The sequence below is a fragment of the Anolis sagrei genome, chromosome 5 (assembly GCF_037176765.1).
Source record: "Anolis sagrei isolate rAnoSag1 chromosome 5, rAnoSag1.mat, whole genome shotgun sequence".
In the NCBI taxonomy this organism is placed as follows: Eukaryota; Metazoa; Chordata; class Lepidosauria; order Squamata; family Dactyloidae; genus Anolis; species Anolis sagrei.
Genome location: NC_090025.1, coordinates 1,401,052 through 1,417,645, shown reverse-complemented (window position 1 = coordinate 1,417,645; position 16,594 = coordinate 1,401,052). Strand labels below are relative to the sequence as shown.

The 16,594-nt window shown below is 46.3% G+C and overlaps 1 protein-coding gene across 1 annotated transcript in view; it reads left to right on the top strand.

Annotated features, from left to right (window-relative positions):
- PAIP2B (poly(A) binding protein interacting protein 2B) overlaps positions 1–16,594 on the top strand; it is a 52,819-nt gene that overhangs the window by 24,358 nt on the left and 11,867 nt on the right. The window contains exon 2 of the mRNA XM_060779527.2: positions 16,383–16,546. Within this exon, the coding sequence (XP_060635510.1) occupies positions 16,391–16,546 (156 nt within the window). The 5' untranslated portion in view covers positions 16,383–16,390. The remainder of the gene's footprint in view (positions 1–16,382; positions 16,547–16,594) is intronic.

The window sequence follows — 16,594 nt, the reverse complement described above, 5'->3', positions numbered from 1 at the left end:
TTTTAGTTGACCTGCATTGGCAATTGCATAAAGACAGTGCGTCCTTGTGGATTCCACTGGGCCTCCCAGCTACTTTTTTAAAATGTGCAGAACTATTTTTCTTTAGTTTTAAATGGGCTGTTTTAACATGCTTTTAATTCTATAGATGTTTACATTCTAACAAGACATTTTGTATTTTTTTTACATGTATTATGCATGTTTTTATCCGGGTTTTAGAAAAAGGAGACTAATCAAAAATCTACTGGAGAAAAGATCATTTTTCCTAAGTAAACAAGATGTCTTTTAGTAATACCTATAAGCTCTTGTTCGTCTTTGTGAGTTTGTCTGCTGTTCTTCCACTAGACTTTGCATTCAAAACCTCCTATGTATTTCTGACCTGCATTGGCAACTGCATAAAGAGAATGCGTCCTTGTTGATCTACCCTGAGTCTCCTTGGAAAGATAGGGTGTATTATTATTATTATTATTATTATTATTATTATTATTGCTAGCCATCCCCTGCCACACGTTGCTGTGGCCCAGTCTGTGTATATGTGTTTTTTGTGTGTATATGTGTGTGTATATATTTGTGTATATGTGTGTTTGCGTATATATATGTGGTTTTGCGCGTGCATTGTAATGTAATTTTGGTTTTTTGGCTTTTTAAGTTTCTTCTGCTGTGTTTTCCAGTGTTTTTATGAGTGATGGTCACTTGTTGGCCTGATATGAGTGATGGTCACTCGTTGTCCAATTCTGGGCACCACAATTGAAGAGAGATATTGTCAAGCTGGAATGTGTCCAGAGGAGGGCGACTCAAAGGATCAAGGGTCTGGAGAACAAGCCCTATGAGGAGCGGCTTAAGGAGCTGGGCATGTTTAGCCTGAAGAAGAGAAAGATGAGAGGAGATATGATAGCCATGTATAAATATGTGAGAGGAAGCCACAGGGAGGAGGAGGGAGCAAGCTTCCTTTCTGCTTCCCTGGAGACTAGGACGCAATGGAACAATGGCTTCAAACTACAAGAGAGGAGATTCCATCTGAACATGAGGAAGAACTTTCTGACTGTGAGAGCTGTTCAGCAGTGGAACTCTCTGCCCCAGAGTTTGGTGGAGGCTCCTTCTTTCAAAGCTTTTAAACGGAGGCTGGATAGCCATCTGTCAGGGGTGATTTGAATGCAAGATTCCTGCTTCTTGGCAGAACAGGGTTGGACTGGATGATGGCCCAAGAGGTCTCTTCCAACTCTAGGATTCTAGGATTCTGTGATAGGTGTCTTGTGTCCAAATTTGGTGTCAATACACCCAGTGGTTTTTGAGTTATGTTAATCCCAGAAACAAACATTACATTCTTATTTATATAGATTATTATTTATTTATTTGTTTGTTTGTTTGCTATACTTGTATACCGCCGTTTCTCAGCCTAGCCGGCGACTCAACGCGGTTTACAACAACTTATAACAAACAACAGTATACAGTTTAAAAACATAAAAACACAATCCACAATACATATATCAATAAACAATCCAATTCATCTCTTGACTAAAATCGCGATCCAGTTTCGTCGTCCAAATTGCCAGTCCTTCAATCATTACACTTATTGCACTGAGTTAACCGAACGCCTGCTCGAACATCCAGGTTTTTAGTCTTTTCCGGAATACCATCAATGAGGGGGCTGATCTTACCTCCATGGGGAGGGCGTTCCATAGCCGCGGGGCCACCACAGAAAAGGCCCTGTCTCTCGTCCCCGCCAGCCGCACCTGTGAAGCAGGCGGGATAGAGAGCAGGGCCCCCGCAGAACATCTTAGGGTCCTGGTGGGCTGATAGGCCGAGATACGTTCGGATAGGTAAGTTGTTCTGTGTGTTAGATGACTGTGAAGTTCCCTTTTCCCAGGGGCCAGCCTCCACAACAGAAGGCAGATCAGCCAGCAGGTCACAATCCATTTCTGGCACCTCCAGAGCAGAGAACCCGACAATTTCCATTGCCTTGTTCCACAAGAAAGCACAAACAGGCATACTAGCAAAGCAGTATGTCTGTGGACTAGAAATATGAGCTGATCTGTTTGCCAAGACAGGGTTTCTTTTATCCACGTGTGTGTTATCATATGTGTTTGCCCCTTCCACATATATCCCGTGTAGCCCACAGGTGCAGTTTTGAATCGGGTTTTCACGCTGGAAAGTCGACGGGGAGGCGAGAGAGAGACCACCTGTGCCTGGGTTCTAGCGTCATCTTCTATAAATGGCTTTGGGCATCAGTGGGGTGGCTGCCTGGCTGACCGTTTGCACTAGGCACCTCGGCTTGGCCCTTCCAGAAGGCAGCTCTGATTCCTCCGCAGAGGCATCGCAGGCCCATTCTGACCACTCAGGTTGGCTCCTGCCTGACGCCACCCAGAATTCCAGCCTGTAGGAGATGCCAGGGCTTGCCTTGCCCCTTGAACGAGGAAGCATTCTATTTTTGGGGCAAGTGGAATGATGAAACTAAAGGGAGGCATTAAAAAAAACCTGCCGCAGTTGTCTGCAACATGTATAGTCCTCCACAAAGAACTTGAGAAGTATTGTCGAAGGCTTTCATCGCCGGAATCACTGGGTTGTTGTAGGTTTTTCGGGCTATATGGCCATGTTCTAGAGGCATTCTCTCCTGACGTTTCGCCTGCATCTATGGCAAGCATCCTCAGATGATGCTTGCCATAGATGCAGGCGAAACGTCAGGAGAGAATGCCTCTAGAACATGGCCATATAGCCCGAAAAAACCTACAACAACCCAATCTTTATGTATTAACTGCTACTTGCTGTCTGCTGCCCCAAGACCCTTCTAGGAGAGGGGAGGGGAGGGGACGGGACGGGACATGAATAAAACTTGTTGTTGTTGTTATTCTTGCGGACCTTTTCCTGCAGTGGTTGGCTATTTGTTTGAATTCTTCTTTGGTGATTTCTCCCTTTTTCCACTTCTTGTGCATGTCTCTTTTGTGTCTTAGCACAGTTATGTTCGTTGGACATCCATTCTGGCTTCTTTGCACTTGTCCTATTTTTTTTTTCTCTTTGTTGGCACAGTTTGCAATTGCACCTTGAGAACATGGCCATATGGCCCAAAAAAACCTACAACAACCCAACTCGAGAAGTGTGTATCAAGCCAGGGAAGTCCAGTTGCCTTCTTTTTCTCTTGCAGGTTGTTCCTTCACTGTGTGGATCTAGTTTAGTTCTCTTTAGGCCAGTGGTTCTCAACCTTCCTAATGCCGCGACCCCTTAATACAGTTGCTCATGTTGTGTTGACCCCCAACCATAAAATTATTTCCATTGCTACTTCATAACTGTAATTTTGCTACTGTTATGTATTGTCATATTAATATCTGATATGCAGGATGTATTTTCATTCAGTGGACCAAATTTGGCACAAATACCTGATATGCCCAAATCTGAATATTGGTGGGGTTGGGGGGGGGGTTGATTTTGTCATTTGGGAGTTGTAGTTGCTGGGTTCTATAGTTCACCCTAAATCAAGGAGCATTCTGAGGTCCACCAACAATGGAATAGAACCAAACATGGCACACAGAACTCCCACGACCAAGAGAAAATACTGGAAGGGTTTGGTGGGCACTGACCTTGAGTTTTGGAGTTGTAGTTCACCTACATCCTGAGAGCAGTGTGGACTCAAACAATCATGTATCTGGACCAAACTTGGCACAAATACTCAATATGCCCAAATGTGAACACTAGTAGAGTTTGAGGGAAATAGACCTAGAATCATAGAATCAAAGAGATGGAAGAGACCTCATGGGCCATCCAGTCCAACCCCATTCTGCCAAGAAGCAGGAATATTGCATTCAAATCATTCCTGACAAATGGCCATCCAGCCTCTGTTTAAAAGCTTCCAAAGAAGGAGCCTCCACCACACTCCCTCCGGGGCAGAGAGTTCTACTGCTGAATGGCTCTCACAGTCAGGAAGTTCTTCCTCAGGTTCAGAAGCAGGAATGTTGCATTCAAAGCACCCTTGACAGATGGCCATCCAGCCTCTGCTTCAAAGCTTCCAAAGAAGGAGCCTCCACCACACTCCCTCCGGGGCAGAGAGTTCCACTGCTGAACGGCTCTCACAGTCAGGAAGTTCTTCCTAATGTTCAGATGGAATCTCCTGTCTTGTAGTTTGACATTTTGACATTTTGGAGTTGTAGTTGTTGGGATGTATAGTTCAGCTACAATCAAAGAATATTCTGAACCTCACCAACGATAGAATTGGGCCAGACTTCCCACACAGAACTCCCATGACCAACAGAAAATACTGTGCTTTCTGATGGTCTTTGGTGACCCCTCTGACACCCCCTCGCGACCCCCAGGTTGAGAACCACTGCTTTAGGCCAACTGAGTTCAGACCCAAGCAGGAGGAGCCGGTGGCCGCGTGGGTGAGTCACAAAGCCTGTGTATCAGACACTTTGTGGGAGAAGCTCTCTGCTTTGAAGGTTAACTCTCAGCAGCCCTCATGCAGATGGTTTGGAAGGGAAGGGTCTCAAAGCCAGCTCCTGCCCCTGTGGCATAGGGCCCTTGCTGGAAGCGTGGTTCACCGCTGTGTTGATGCCCCTCTCTTTCCGTGTCTGGAAAGTTGTTAATTGAGCAGCCATAAAACACATGCCTTGGTGCTCCCTTTAATTAGAGTTCTGCCTGTGCTGACGCTGGCAGCATTTCAATGGAGGGCAGCTTCGGAGGAAGAGGAGGAGGAGGCAGCTTCTCATCAGAGTCTGCAGTCCTGCCGAGGGAATCCCTTTAAAGGCACTTATGGAAGACGCAGGCCTGTCCTCTTTCACCCCAAAAGCTTCTACTGTGCTCCCATCATTTCCAAATCTCTCTGAAGGGCAGGGGCCTCACAGCAAGGGAGTCCAAAGGAACCTGTGAGCTCTCAAGGGATGCAATTTGTGCAAATTTGAAGCTGCAGAGGAAGGAAAGCCCTTTTTCTTGGGATCACCGTAGAAGAACTGTGAAATGGTAGGGAAGGAACGGGTGGCTACATCATCTTATGAACCACTTCGGAAATGTCTGCACCATTTCAAAGACAAAAGGGTTGCTTTATTTATTTATTATTTATTTATTTTATTATTTAGCAGTTTTGTATACCGGTCTTCTCACCTCCGTTCGAGGGACTCAGGCCGGTTTCCAACATCAATATTACAGACAGTCATTAAAACGTCATATTCTAAATCACACTAAAACATTAAAATAGCAAAATACAATCATATAATTACAGTGGTCAGTCATAGAATCATAGAGTTGGAAGAGACCTCCTGGGCCATCCAGTCCAACCCCATTCTGCCAAGAAGCAGGAATATTGCATTCAAATCACCCCTGACAGATGGCCATCCAAAGAAGGAGCCTCCACCACACTCCCTCCGGGGCAGAGAGTTCCACTGCTGAACAGCTCTCACAGTCAGGAAGTTCTTCCTCATGTTCAGATGGAATCTCCTCTCTTGTAGTTTGAAGCCATTCCTCCATTGCGTCCTAGTCTCAATGGAAGCAGAAAACAAGCTTGCTCCCTCCTCCCTGTGGCTTCCTCTCACATATTGATACATGGCTCTCACCATTAAAATAATACAAAAATAAAACAATCTTGAGTCACCTGCGAGCTGAGAAGGGCGGTATATAAATATAATAAATAAATAAATGCAGCAAAAACACCTCGGAGCAGAAGTGGTCCATTCTGTGAGCAGAGGCTCAAATCCATGGAACTGAGGTATCTAATTGAGGTACAGCATCCTTTCCCCGACTGGAGTTCATGAAGAGGCTTTTCCTTGTTGTTCATTCGTTCAGTCATTTCCGAATCTTTGTGACTTCATGGACCAGCCCACGCCAGAGCTCCTTGTTGGCCGTCACCACCCCCAGCTCCTTCAAGGTCAATCCAGTCACTTCAAGGATATCATCCATCCATCTTGCCCTTGGTCGGCCCCTCTTCCTTTTTCCTTCTATTTTCCCCAGCATCATACTTTTCTCCAAGGTGTCCTGTTTTCTCATGATGTGGCCAAAGTACTTCATCTTGGCCTCTACTATTCTTCCCTCCAATAAGTAGTCAGGCTTTATTTCTTGAAGTATGGACTGGTTGGATCTTCTCGTGGTCCAAGGCACTCTCAGAACTTTCCTCCAGCACCACAGTTCCAAAGCATCTCTCTTCCTTCGCTCAGTCTTCCTTGTGGTCCAGCTCTCACATCCGTAGGTGACTTCAAGGAATACCACGGCTTTGACTATGCGGATCTTTGTTGCCAGTGTGATCTCTACTCTTCACTCTTTTATCGAGATTGGTCCTTGCTCTCCTCCCAAGAAGGAAGCACCTCCTGATTTCCTGGCTGCAGTCTGTGTCTGCCCTCATCTTTGAACCTAGAAATACAAAGTCTGTCACGGCCTCCACATTTTCTCCCTCTATTTTCCAGTTGTCAATCATTCTTGTTGTCATAATCTTGGTTTTTTTGACGTTTAACTGCAACCCAGCTTTTGCGCTTTTTTTTTTTCCACCTTGATTAGAAGGCTCCTCAGCTCCTCCTCGCTTTCGGCCATCAATGTGGTGTCATCTGCATATCTAAGGTTGTTAATGTTTCTTCCATTTTCCTAATAATAATAATAATAATTATTATTATTATTAAACAACTTTATTTATACCCCGCCACCATCTCCCCCAACGGGGACTTCTCTTGTCGAAGGCTTTCATGGCCAGAATCACTGGGTTGTTTCGGCCCCAAAAACCTACAACAACCCAGGCTTTTCCTTGTGGGCTTTGATCCCCTGTGGGCTTGGTATCAAAAAGGTTGCCTGTTTGCAGCGCTTGCAGCTCAAGGCAGAGCACTGCAAGGCAGGGCTTTTCTGGATGTGGCCAGTCTGTGTGCACACTGAGCCCTTGGAGATGTTTGTTTGGTCTGTTTCCTCCCCTCAGAGGGCATCTTGAGTCAAGGTTACCTGGTTCCCTACTTGTGAGGGAAATCAAACTCCTCGGAGTCCCTTGCACAGCTACTTTGGTGACTCCTTTGCATAATGACCGCACTGGCAGTCAGAACTGGCACAAGGGGAGAACCAGGCCACTGTTGAGGAAAGCGGTGTATTGAGTTGTGTGGGCTTTAAAGGCTGAGGAAGCCAAGCCATGCCCTCCAGGTGACCTATTATATGTGGCCTTGATCCAAAAGGGAACTGCAGACAAGCCTCTTCCTAGAATATAGCCTGTGGAGTGTGTCCTGTGGATCACTTGGCTGTCTCAGCACCCAAATGTCTGGCCTAGACATACACGCAGCTGCTTTGGGAAGTTATGCAGGTACTGCATCCAGATCGAAAGACTGTGGTGGGTTGGCATTTGCAATCCTTCAACCCGCACCTCATTTCCCCCCCGCAAGAGCTCTGTCTAGTTCTGGTGGATCCCCTACTCTGCGTTGGTCAGGAAGACTGCTCTTTGGTGTGGGCCCAGCTTGACCTGCTGAGATTGAGGCAGGCCTCACTCAGGTGCAGAGTCACCAACGCTGTGAGGTTTGAGTCACGGAACACAAAGTAGGTGACTCAATGCCCTCTGCCTCTTGCCAGTTCCTGAAAAGGGTCGTTTTCCCTCTCCCTGGCAGAACGCCTGCCAGTTGGCACTTGCCACGTGGTGTTTTTCCAGGCCCCTTCTCTCTGGAAGAAATGTCCTGGTTCGTTTTCAGTTAGTCCAATGGGCAGCAGCCAGATTACTCATACAGGGGGCACACCACCCCCCTGTTATGTCAGCTCCACTGGCTGCCGGTCCACCTCTGAGCACAATTCAAAGTGCTGGTCTTGGCCTATAAAACCCTCTACGGCTCCGGCCCAGCTTACTTGTCCAAACGTTTCTCCCTCTACGTTCCACCTCGTAATTTAAGATCTACTGGGGAGGCCCTGCTCTCGGTCCCACCAGCTTCGCAAACGCGTCTGGTGGGGACGAGGGACAGGGCCTTCTCAGTGGTGGCCCCCCGCTTGTGGAATTCGCTTCCCAGCGAGATCAGATCAGCATCTTCCCTCCTTTCTTTTAGGAAAAAACCAAACAACGTGGTTTTGGAGCCAGAGCCTTTGGCTAGTGGGCACAACATCACTTTAGACACTGAACCCGGACCGTAAGACTGTTACGACAATTGGAAATGGCTTTGTGATTATTGTGATTATGTGACTATGTGTTTTTGTTATTTTAATTGATTGTAACTGTTTTAATTTGCTATGTATTATGACTTTTTACATTGTGTTACTGATATTGCAGCATCAAATGCTTCCTGTGTTGTTGTAGGTTTTTCCGGGCTATATGGCCGTGTTCTGGAGGCAATTTTTCTCCTGACGTTTCACCTGCATCTATGGCAAGCATCCTCAGAGGTAGTGAGGTCTGTTGGAAGTAGGAAAAATGGGTTTATATATCTGTGGAATGACCAGGGTGGGACAAAGGACTTTTGTCTGCTGGGGCTAGGTGTGAATGTTTCAACTGACCACCTTCATTAGCATTTGAAGGCCTGGCTGAGCATGGGAAAATCTTTTGTTGAGAGGTGTTAAGATGTGCCTGGTTGTTTCCCCTCTGTTGTTTTGCTTTTGTCTGCTGGGGCTAGGTGTGAATGTTTCAGCTGATCACCTTGATTAGCATTCAATGGCTTGGAAGTGCCTGGGGGGAATCTTTTGTTGAGAGTGATTTTAGGTGCCTGTTTGTTTCCCCTCTGTTGTTTTGCTTTTGTAATTTTTGAGTTTTTTAATACTGGTAGCCAGATTTTGTTCATTTTCATGGTTTCCTCCTTTCTGTTGAAATTGTCCACATGCTTGTGGATTTCAATGGCTTCTCTGTGTAGTCTGACATGGTGGTTGTGAGAGTGGTCCAGCATTTCTGTGTTCTCAAATAATATGCTGTGTCCAGGTTGGTTCCTCAGGTGCTCTGCTCTGGCTGACTTCTTTGGTTGGAGTAGTTTGCAGTGCCTTCCATGTTCCTTGATGTGTGTCTGGGCAATGCTGCGTTTGGTGGTCCCTCTGTAGATTTGTCCACAGCTGCATGGTATACAATGGTAGACTCCTGCAGAGGTGAGAGGATCCCTCTTGTCCTTTGCTGAACGGAGCATTTGTTGGATTTTCTTGGTGGGTCTGTAAGTGGTTTGTATGTTGTGTTTCCTCATCAGTTTCCCTCTGCAGTCATGCTTCCAAAATGCTTCCTGTGTTAGCCGTCCTGAGTCGTCCCCCCCCCCCCTTGGGGGTGAGAAGGGTGGGGTAGAAATGGTGTAAATAAATAAATACATTTCTCCTTTTGGTCCCCACTCTGCAGGGGCTCTTCCTGGGCCCAGAGCTGCTGATGTATGGCCCCTACGGCAGAATCATAGAATCCTAGAATCAAAGAGTTGGAAGAGACCTCCTGGGCCATCCAGTCCAACCCCCTGCCAAGAAGCAGGAATATTGCATCCAAAGCACCCCTGACAGATGGCCATCCAGCCTCTGTTTCAAAGCTTCCAAAGAAGGAGCCTCCACCACACTCCGGGGCAGAGAGTTCCACTGCTGAACGGCTCTCACAGTCAGGAAGTTCTTCCTAATGTTCAGATGGAATCTCCTCTCTTGTAGTTTGAAGCCATTGTTCCCTTGTGTCCTAGTCTCCAGGGAAGCAGAAAACAAGCTTGCTCCCTCCTCCTCCCTGTGGCTTCCTCTCACATATTTATACATGGCTATCATATCTCCTCTCAGCCTTCTCTTCTTCAGGCTAAACATGCCCAGTTCCCCAAGCCGCTCCTCATAGGGCTTGTTCTCCAGACCCTTGAGAAACCACCTGCCCAACCGCCCCGCATGGCTGTTCTGCTCAGTACCCGGCAAACTGCTGGGAATGCCTCTTTGGACTTCTCAGGAAATGGCTGCAAATCCCACGGTGGGCCCGTGGGGGAGTGGCATTGTGGTAATGGGTCTCGCTTGAGCCAGAATGGGCTGACCCAGGAGGGAGGCAGCCGTGAGTCACAAAGCAGACTTTGGCAGGGAAGCAGGACTGCTCTGAGATGGCGTCGCTGGGGATGCAAGCGCCTGCTGCCTGGCCTTAAAGCAGCCTTCCTCAACCCACCCGTGTTAGACTCTGCCTCCTATGATCCACAAACTGGGTGCTCGTGCTGTCTAGAGAGGATGATGGGGGTTGTGAATATCTCATGGTGGAGAAAAGGGAGTTCTTGTTGCTGTTTTCCTTCATGTGTTCCACAGCAAACATTGCAAATGTAATGTTGATATCCCCCTCTGCAAAGTAGCCTTACTTTTGCAGGCACAGAGACGCACACCGGCACCACTAATATGTGTGTCCGTGCATGTGTGCTCCATATGAGATCCAACAGCTCAGGGCCCTTCCAGAAAAGCCATATATCCTAGGATCTGATCCCTGTGGGTACTCCTATCATCCAGTTTCAAGCAGAAAACTTGGGATCGGATCCTGGGATATAAGGCCTATCTGAAAGGAATTTAAAACATATTTGCAGACCTATCTCTTCTAACAGACCTAACCAGCCAGTTTTAATCATACATTTTAAACTTGCTTCTTATGTTTAATCTTTGTTCTATATATTTTAATATGCATTTTGTAGAAATGTGTTTTAATATGTGTATTTTATAGAACGTTTTTAGATGATTATGTGTTTTTAGCGATGTTGTAACCTGCCTCAAGCCACGAGAAGAGGCGGGTAAGAAATAAAATTATTATTATTATTGTTATTATTATTATTATTATTATTATTATTATTCTGACACAAAAGCACAGTATGTCACAGCAAACAAGATCTCTATGCTGGATTTCGTATCGCAAAATCACAAGTCAGACACTTCCCAAGCGTCTAGGATTGTGTGATGTATTTTCGAATGATGCGCACAGATCCAAATCAGGTGGTCTTTTGCAGTTGACAGATTATTATTATTATTATTATTATTATTATTATTATTCCAGTGAGGATAGGGACATGATCAGGCCTTTGTGCACTCAGACTGTGCCTTTTCACACCGATCTCTGGGCCTCAGAGTTTCAAGCAAAATATTTCCAGAGGAGCTTGCTTCGTTGGCTGAGGAAGCTCTTCATGCTGCTGATATCTTTGGGGACAGAGCTCTTGGGTTCAGCCTCCTCTGTAGCAAGCAGTCTTTGGTGGGAATTGAGCTCACTAGGACTAGTATTCCAAGTGGACTGCTCGTTGGCAGACCGTTACGAAATGTTCCTGTGAAATAAGGAAGCGTCCTTTGCTTTGCCACCCCATCAGGGCTCCCTATTCCTGCCCAAGCTTTGGGTGTTGAGCTTGGCGCAGCTTCTGCCTCTGCCTTTGTGGAGTTTGCTCTGGCAGAAGGATGCTTCCATTGACTAGCCCAGCCACCTTGAATCTTGTGGTTTGACTGGATGGACTGCTTGTTTACTCAGCCGAGCAGGAGGAGTAAGCAAAGTGTGAGAAACACTCCCCGTGCCAAGCAGTGAACCTGAGCATCTGACTTACTTACTTAGGCGATCCCTCGTAGTCCGAGCATGATGGTCCTCCAAGTGTAGTATCCTGGCAGTGGGTCCATAGGTGACTGTGGAGCCCTGTTCTTGATCTGGAGCATCTTAAGCACCTTCCTCTCTCATACACAACCCTGGCCTGCCTCTTGTTCTTCTTTGCTCTGTCTAGGGATGGGCAGAACGTAAATAGGGATCTCTTGCTGACACTCTGGGTGTCTCCTAATTGAACGGCACTCAGCCAAGGTCCGGTACTCGAATCCCTCATCTCAGAATTCTTTAATAGGTTTAGATTTAACTATTGGTTTAGATTGAACACTTTGGGTCTCCTTGTGGAGAGAGAAAGTGGGGTATAAATAACATGATGAGGATGGTGGTGGTGCTGGTGGTGATGGGTGTTCTAGTAAATGAAAGGAAAATATTTGTTTCATAGAGTCATAGAATAATAGAGTTGGAAGAGACCTCAGGGGCCATCTAGTCCAACCCCTTACAATGCAGGAAAAGCACAATCAAAGCACCCTTGACAGATGGACATCCAGCTTCTGTTTAAAAGCTTCCAAGGAAGGAGATTCCACCATACTCTGAAGCATAGAGTTCCACTGCTGAACAGCTCATACAGTCAGAATGTTCAGATGGAATCTTTGATGGATGTCCTGCCTTTTTACAAAGTGGAACCCAAGATGCCTCCCAATCCAAGACGGGTGTATTGTTGGATGCAGTTTACGTTGTAATTTTACGAATTGGCACAGAAATCCCATAACATGTTCCACGGGGCATTTTGTTGCCATCTCAGAAAGGAAAGTCGGGAAGCCCACTGAGCCCCACAAGCCTCAGGTCTAAATATCCTTAGAGAGAGCCACCCATGTCAGGTTTGAGGCCATTAGGCAATAAAATTTTAAACAGATTTTAATGTTTTCAACTGTATGTAATTATTGGATTTTATTATGTATTTTATTATGTGTATATGGGGGCATCCAATTGTTGCCGGCTGTAAGCTGCCCTGAGTCATTGAGGCGGGCAGGGTACAAATAACTGAAATAAATAAATAAAAATATGGGAAAATACTTTCTTTCAAATTTGTAAATTAAACCCAGTCCCTCTAAACATCCAAAAAGGTGTTAAAAGGACCCTGAGCATAGATTCTCTTCTCCTGTTTGCCCTCCAAAATGGGAACTAGAACAGACATGGCACCACTTTGAATCCCCATTTTGGAGGGTCAGTGCCTGTGCCTGTCCAAGGTCTGCTGGGCAAAGGGGGAGAAAGTACGGGGGAATTAGCTCTTGGCCTCACACGGTTGCTCACCCCGGACTGTAAAGGGCTGTACGCTAGTGATCTCTAGCCTAGATTCCGGAAAGTACTGCATATAAGGTGGCCTTTTGGGTACAGGAAATTGTGGCTGATGATAGGGATTTTGCATGGGAATGTCTCTTGCAGTGGGGTCCACACCAGAGGCGCTTGTATCCGCTGGGATCAGTCCCTGGAAGCAGGGAGTTCTTGTGATGGCATGATAGTTCCCTCCTGGCCCTGGTTGTCTATCACACTGTCGTGCTGCCGTTCTGGTTTCAAGCAGATTTTTTCCCCTGCACATTTGAAAACGTGAATCATGTTGGTGGGTTTCTTTTGTATGCTATGGTTTATTTGACTTTTTTTCTGTTTTGAAATTGTGGTTCAAGTTTTAATTATATGTTGTATTTTTCCGTTGCATAATGCCATCCTGGTAGGGCAGGAGAGAAACCCTCAGAAGAGCAGAGAGAGAGAGAGAGCGCGCACTGGTTTCTGAGGCCCACGGGAGGCAGCAAGGCCCCTGAGTGTTTGAGTTGCCCCAAAGCATGGGGCAGCCGTGGGCACATAGGGCCAGCAGCCCTACGGGGATACCCTGGTTGTCCAAAATGCCCCTCCCCTTCCAAAAGCAGTCTAATGTTGAACATAGACACAGTTTGGGAGTTCTCCTAGATTCATCGCTGAGCCTGGAACCCCAGGTCTCGGCGGTGGTCAGGGGAGCTTTTGCACAATTAAAACTTGTGCGCCAGCTGCGCCCGTACCTTGGGAAGTCTGGCTTGGTCACGGTGGTCCACGCTTTGGTTACATCTCGTTTAGACTACTGCAATGCTCTCTATGTGGGGTTGCCTCTGAAGACTGCCCGGAAGCTGCAGCTAGTCCAACGTGCGGTAGCCAGAATGCTTACAGGGAGCACACCACTCCGCTGTTGCACCAGCTCCACTGGCTGTCAATTAGCTTCTGAGCACAATTCAAAGTGCTGGTGTTAACCTATAAAGCGCTAAACGACTCCGGCCCAGTTTACCTCTCTGAACGTATTCTCCCCTACGAACCATCAAGATTATTATATTATTATTATAACCATGTATAAATATGTGAGAGGAAGCCACAGGGAGGAGGGAGCAAGCTTGTTTTCTGCTTCCTTGGAGACTAGGACGCAATGGAGCAATGGCTTCAAACTACAAGAGAGGAGATTCCATCTGAACATTAGGAAGAATTTCCTGACTGTGAGAGCCGTTCAGCAGTGGAACTCTCTGCCCCGGAGTGTGGTGGAGGCTCCTTCTTTGGAAGCTTTTAAACAGAGGCTGGATGGCCATCTGTCGAGGGTGCTTTGAATGCAATATTCCTGCTTCTTGGCGGGGGGTTGGACTGGATGGCCCATGAGGTCTCTTCCAACTCTTTGATTCTATGATTCTATTAAGATCGTCTGGAGAGGCCCTGCTCTCGGTCCCACCGGCCTAGCAAGCGCGTCTGGTGGGAATGAGGGACAGGGCCTTCTCGGTGGTGGCCCCTCGACTCTGGAACTCTCTTCCACCGGAGATCAGAACCGCCCCATCTATCCTGACATTTAGGAAACAGATGAAGATGTGGTTATGGAGACAGGCATTCGACCAGTGAGCCAACACCCTGAGATATGGATGGAGAATGATGAGCAACGATTTTAGTGTGACGACTGACCATTATAGTTATTGATTGTAATTGCTGTTTTAATGTTTTACTGTAATATGTATTATGATGTTTTATTGACTGTATGTGATATTATGGTTGGAAACCAGTCTGAGTCCCTCAAGAGAGGTGAGAAGGCCGCTATATAAAACTTTTAAATAAACAAATAATGGAAGCCGCATCTGTGTGCATAACCATATCAAAGTCCCATCAGCAGGGCTAGTCATGTTTGCCTTCCCGCTGCTTTCGGCCTTTAACCAGAGAGTCAAGCTCAGCCCTTGACTTCCTTTGGTCTTCTGTGGCGCTAAAATGGACAAAGAGGTTGGCTGTTGTTGGCTCCCGTCAGGAATTGTTCTTCATAGAATCATAGAATCCTAGAATCAAAAGAGTTGGAAGAGACCTCATGGGCCATCCAGTCCAACCCCCTGCCAAGAAGCAGGAATATTGCATTCAAATCACCCCTGACAGATGGCCATCCAGCCTCTGCTTGAAAGCTTTCAAAGAAGGAGCCTCCACCACACTCCGGGGCAGAGAGTTCCACTGCTGAACAGCTCTCACAGTCAGGAAGTTCTTCCTAATGTTCAGATGGAATCTCCTCTCTTGTAGTTTGAAGCCATTGTTCCATTGCGTCCTAGTCTCCAAGGAAGCAGAAAACAAGCTTGCTCCCTCCTCCTCCCTGTGCCTTCCTCTCACATATTTATACATGGCTATCATATCTCCTCTCAGCCTTCTCTTCTTCAGGCTAAACATGCCCAGTTCCCTAAGCCGCTCCTCATAGGGCTTGTTCTCCAGACCCTTGATCATTTTAGTCGCCCTCCTCTGGACACATTCCAGCTTGTCAATATCTCTCTTGAATTGTGGGGCCCAGAATTGGACACAATATTCCAGGTGTGGTCTAACCAAAGCAGAATAGAGCATGGGGAGCAGTGCTTCCTTAGATCTAGAAACTATGCTCCTATTGATGCAGGCCAAAATCTCATTGGCTTTTTTTGCCGCCACATCACATTCCTGGCTCATGTTCACCTTCCTCCCCATGAGGACTCCAAGATCTTTTCCACACGTCCTGCTCTCGAGCCAGGCATTGTCCCCCATTCTGTATCTTTGCATTTCATTTTTTCTGCCAAAGTGGAGTATCTTGCATTTGTCACTGTTGAACTTCATTTTGTTAGTTTTGGCCCATCATCTTTCTAATCTGTCAAGATCGTTTTGATTCCTGCTCCTGTCCTCTGGACTATTGGCTATCCCTCCCAATTTGGTCCCGTCTGCAAACTTGATGATCATGCCTTCTAGCCCTTCATTCTTAATTCCTTCCAGAAGGAATTTAAGACTTGGGTGTTTGGACAAGCCTTTGAGAATGTCTAGCCTCAATGGTCCACAATAAATAATAAAAATAAATAACAAACCTTTATTTATACCCCGCCACCATCTCCCCAAGGGACTCGGAGCGGCTTACATGAGGCCAAGCCCTTCAATAAAAACAACAGGGAATAAGCAAAATAAACAATACAATTAATATAACTCACACATAGACAATCATCATCATCATCATTTAATAACTTATTAATCACCCTCCATCCGAGAATGCACTATGCGATTTACAGCTAAATTATAAAAGATAAAATACATACATACAAAAATTAAAAATTAACAGAGATCGAATGCTCTAGTAAAAAGCCACACGAGAATTTTAAAAGCCTATGGCCAGGCCAGATGTAATAGTTAAACTATCATAAATTTTAATATATCTGATCATTCGTTGTTCCCCTCCTTTACCTCTATGTTGAGGGACAAAAATCGAGCTTTATTCCAATGTAGTTTTGCTCTATTATTTGTGAGCAATCTGCTCTGCCACGCTTCCCAGACATGCTCAATCTCTAGCAAATAACTCTGCGAGTTTCTTCATGAGAAGCTGTGGTTGATATGTGGTCAGGGCAGGAGGCATGCAGCCTCCAGATGTTGCTGGATTGCAGTACCCATCAGCCTTATAGCATGATGGGAGTGGCAGTATGTTGCTGATGTCTTTTCCCCCTCTGATCTGTCTCCTCAGATTCCATAATGATGAATGGTTCCAACGTGGCCAACACAACCACAGCTGCAACCACCCCTGCGAAATCCAAGGAGGACCAGGTAGTGAACGGGCACGATGAGAAGGAGAACAACCCCTTTGCCGAGTACATGTGGATGGAGAATGAGGAGGACTTCAACCGGCAGGTGAGGCGGCCAAAGGGGGGAAACAGTTTTGTTTCAACAGAGAGGCAC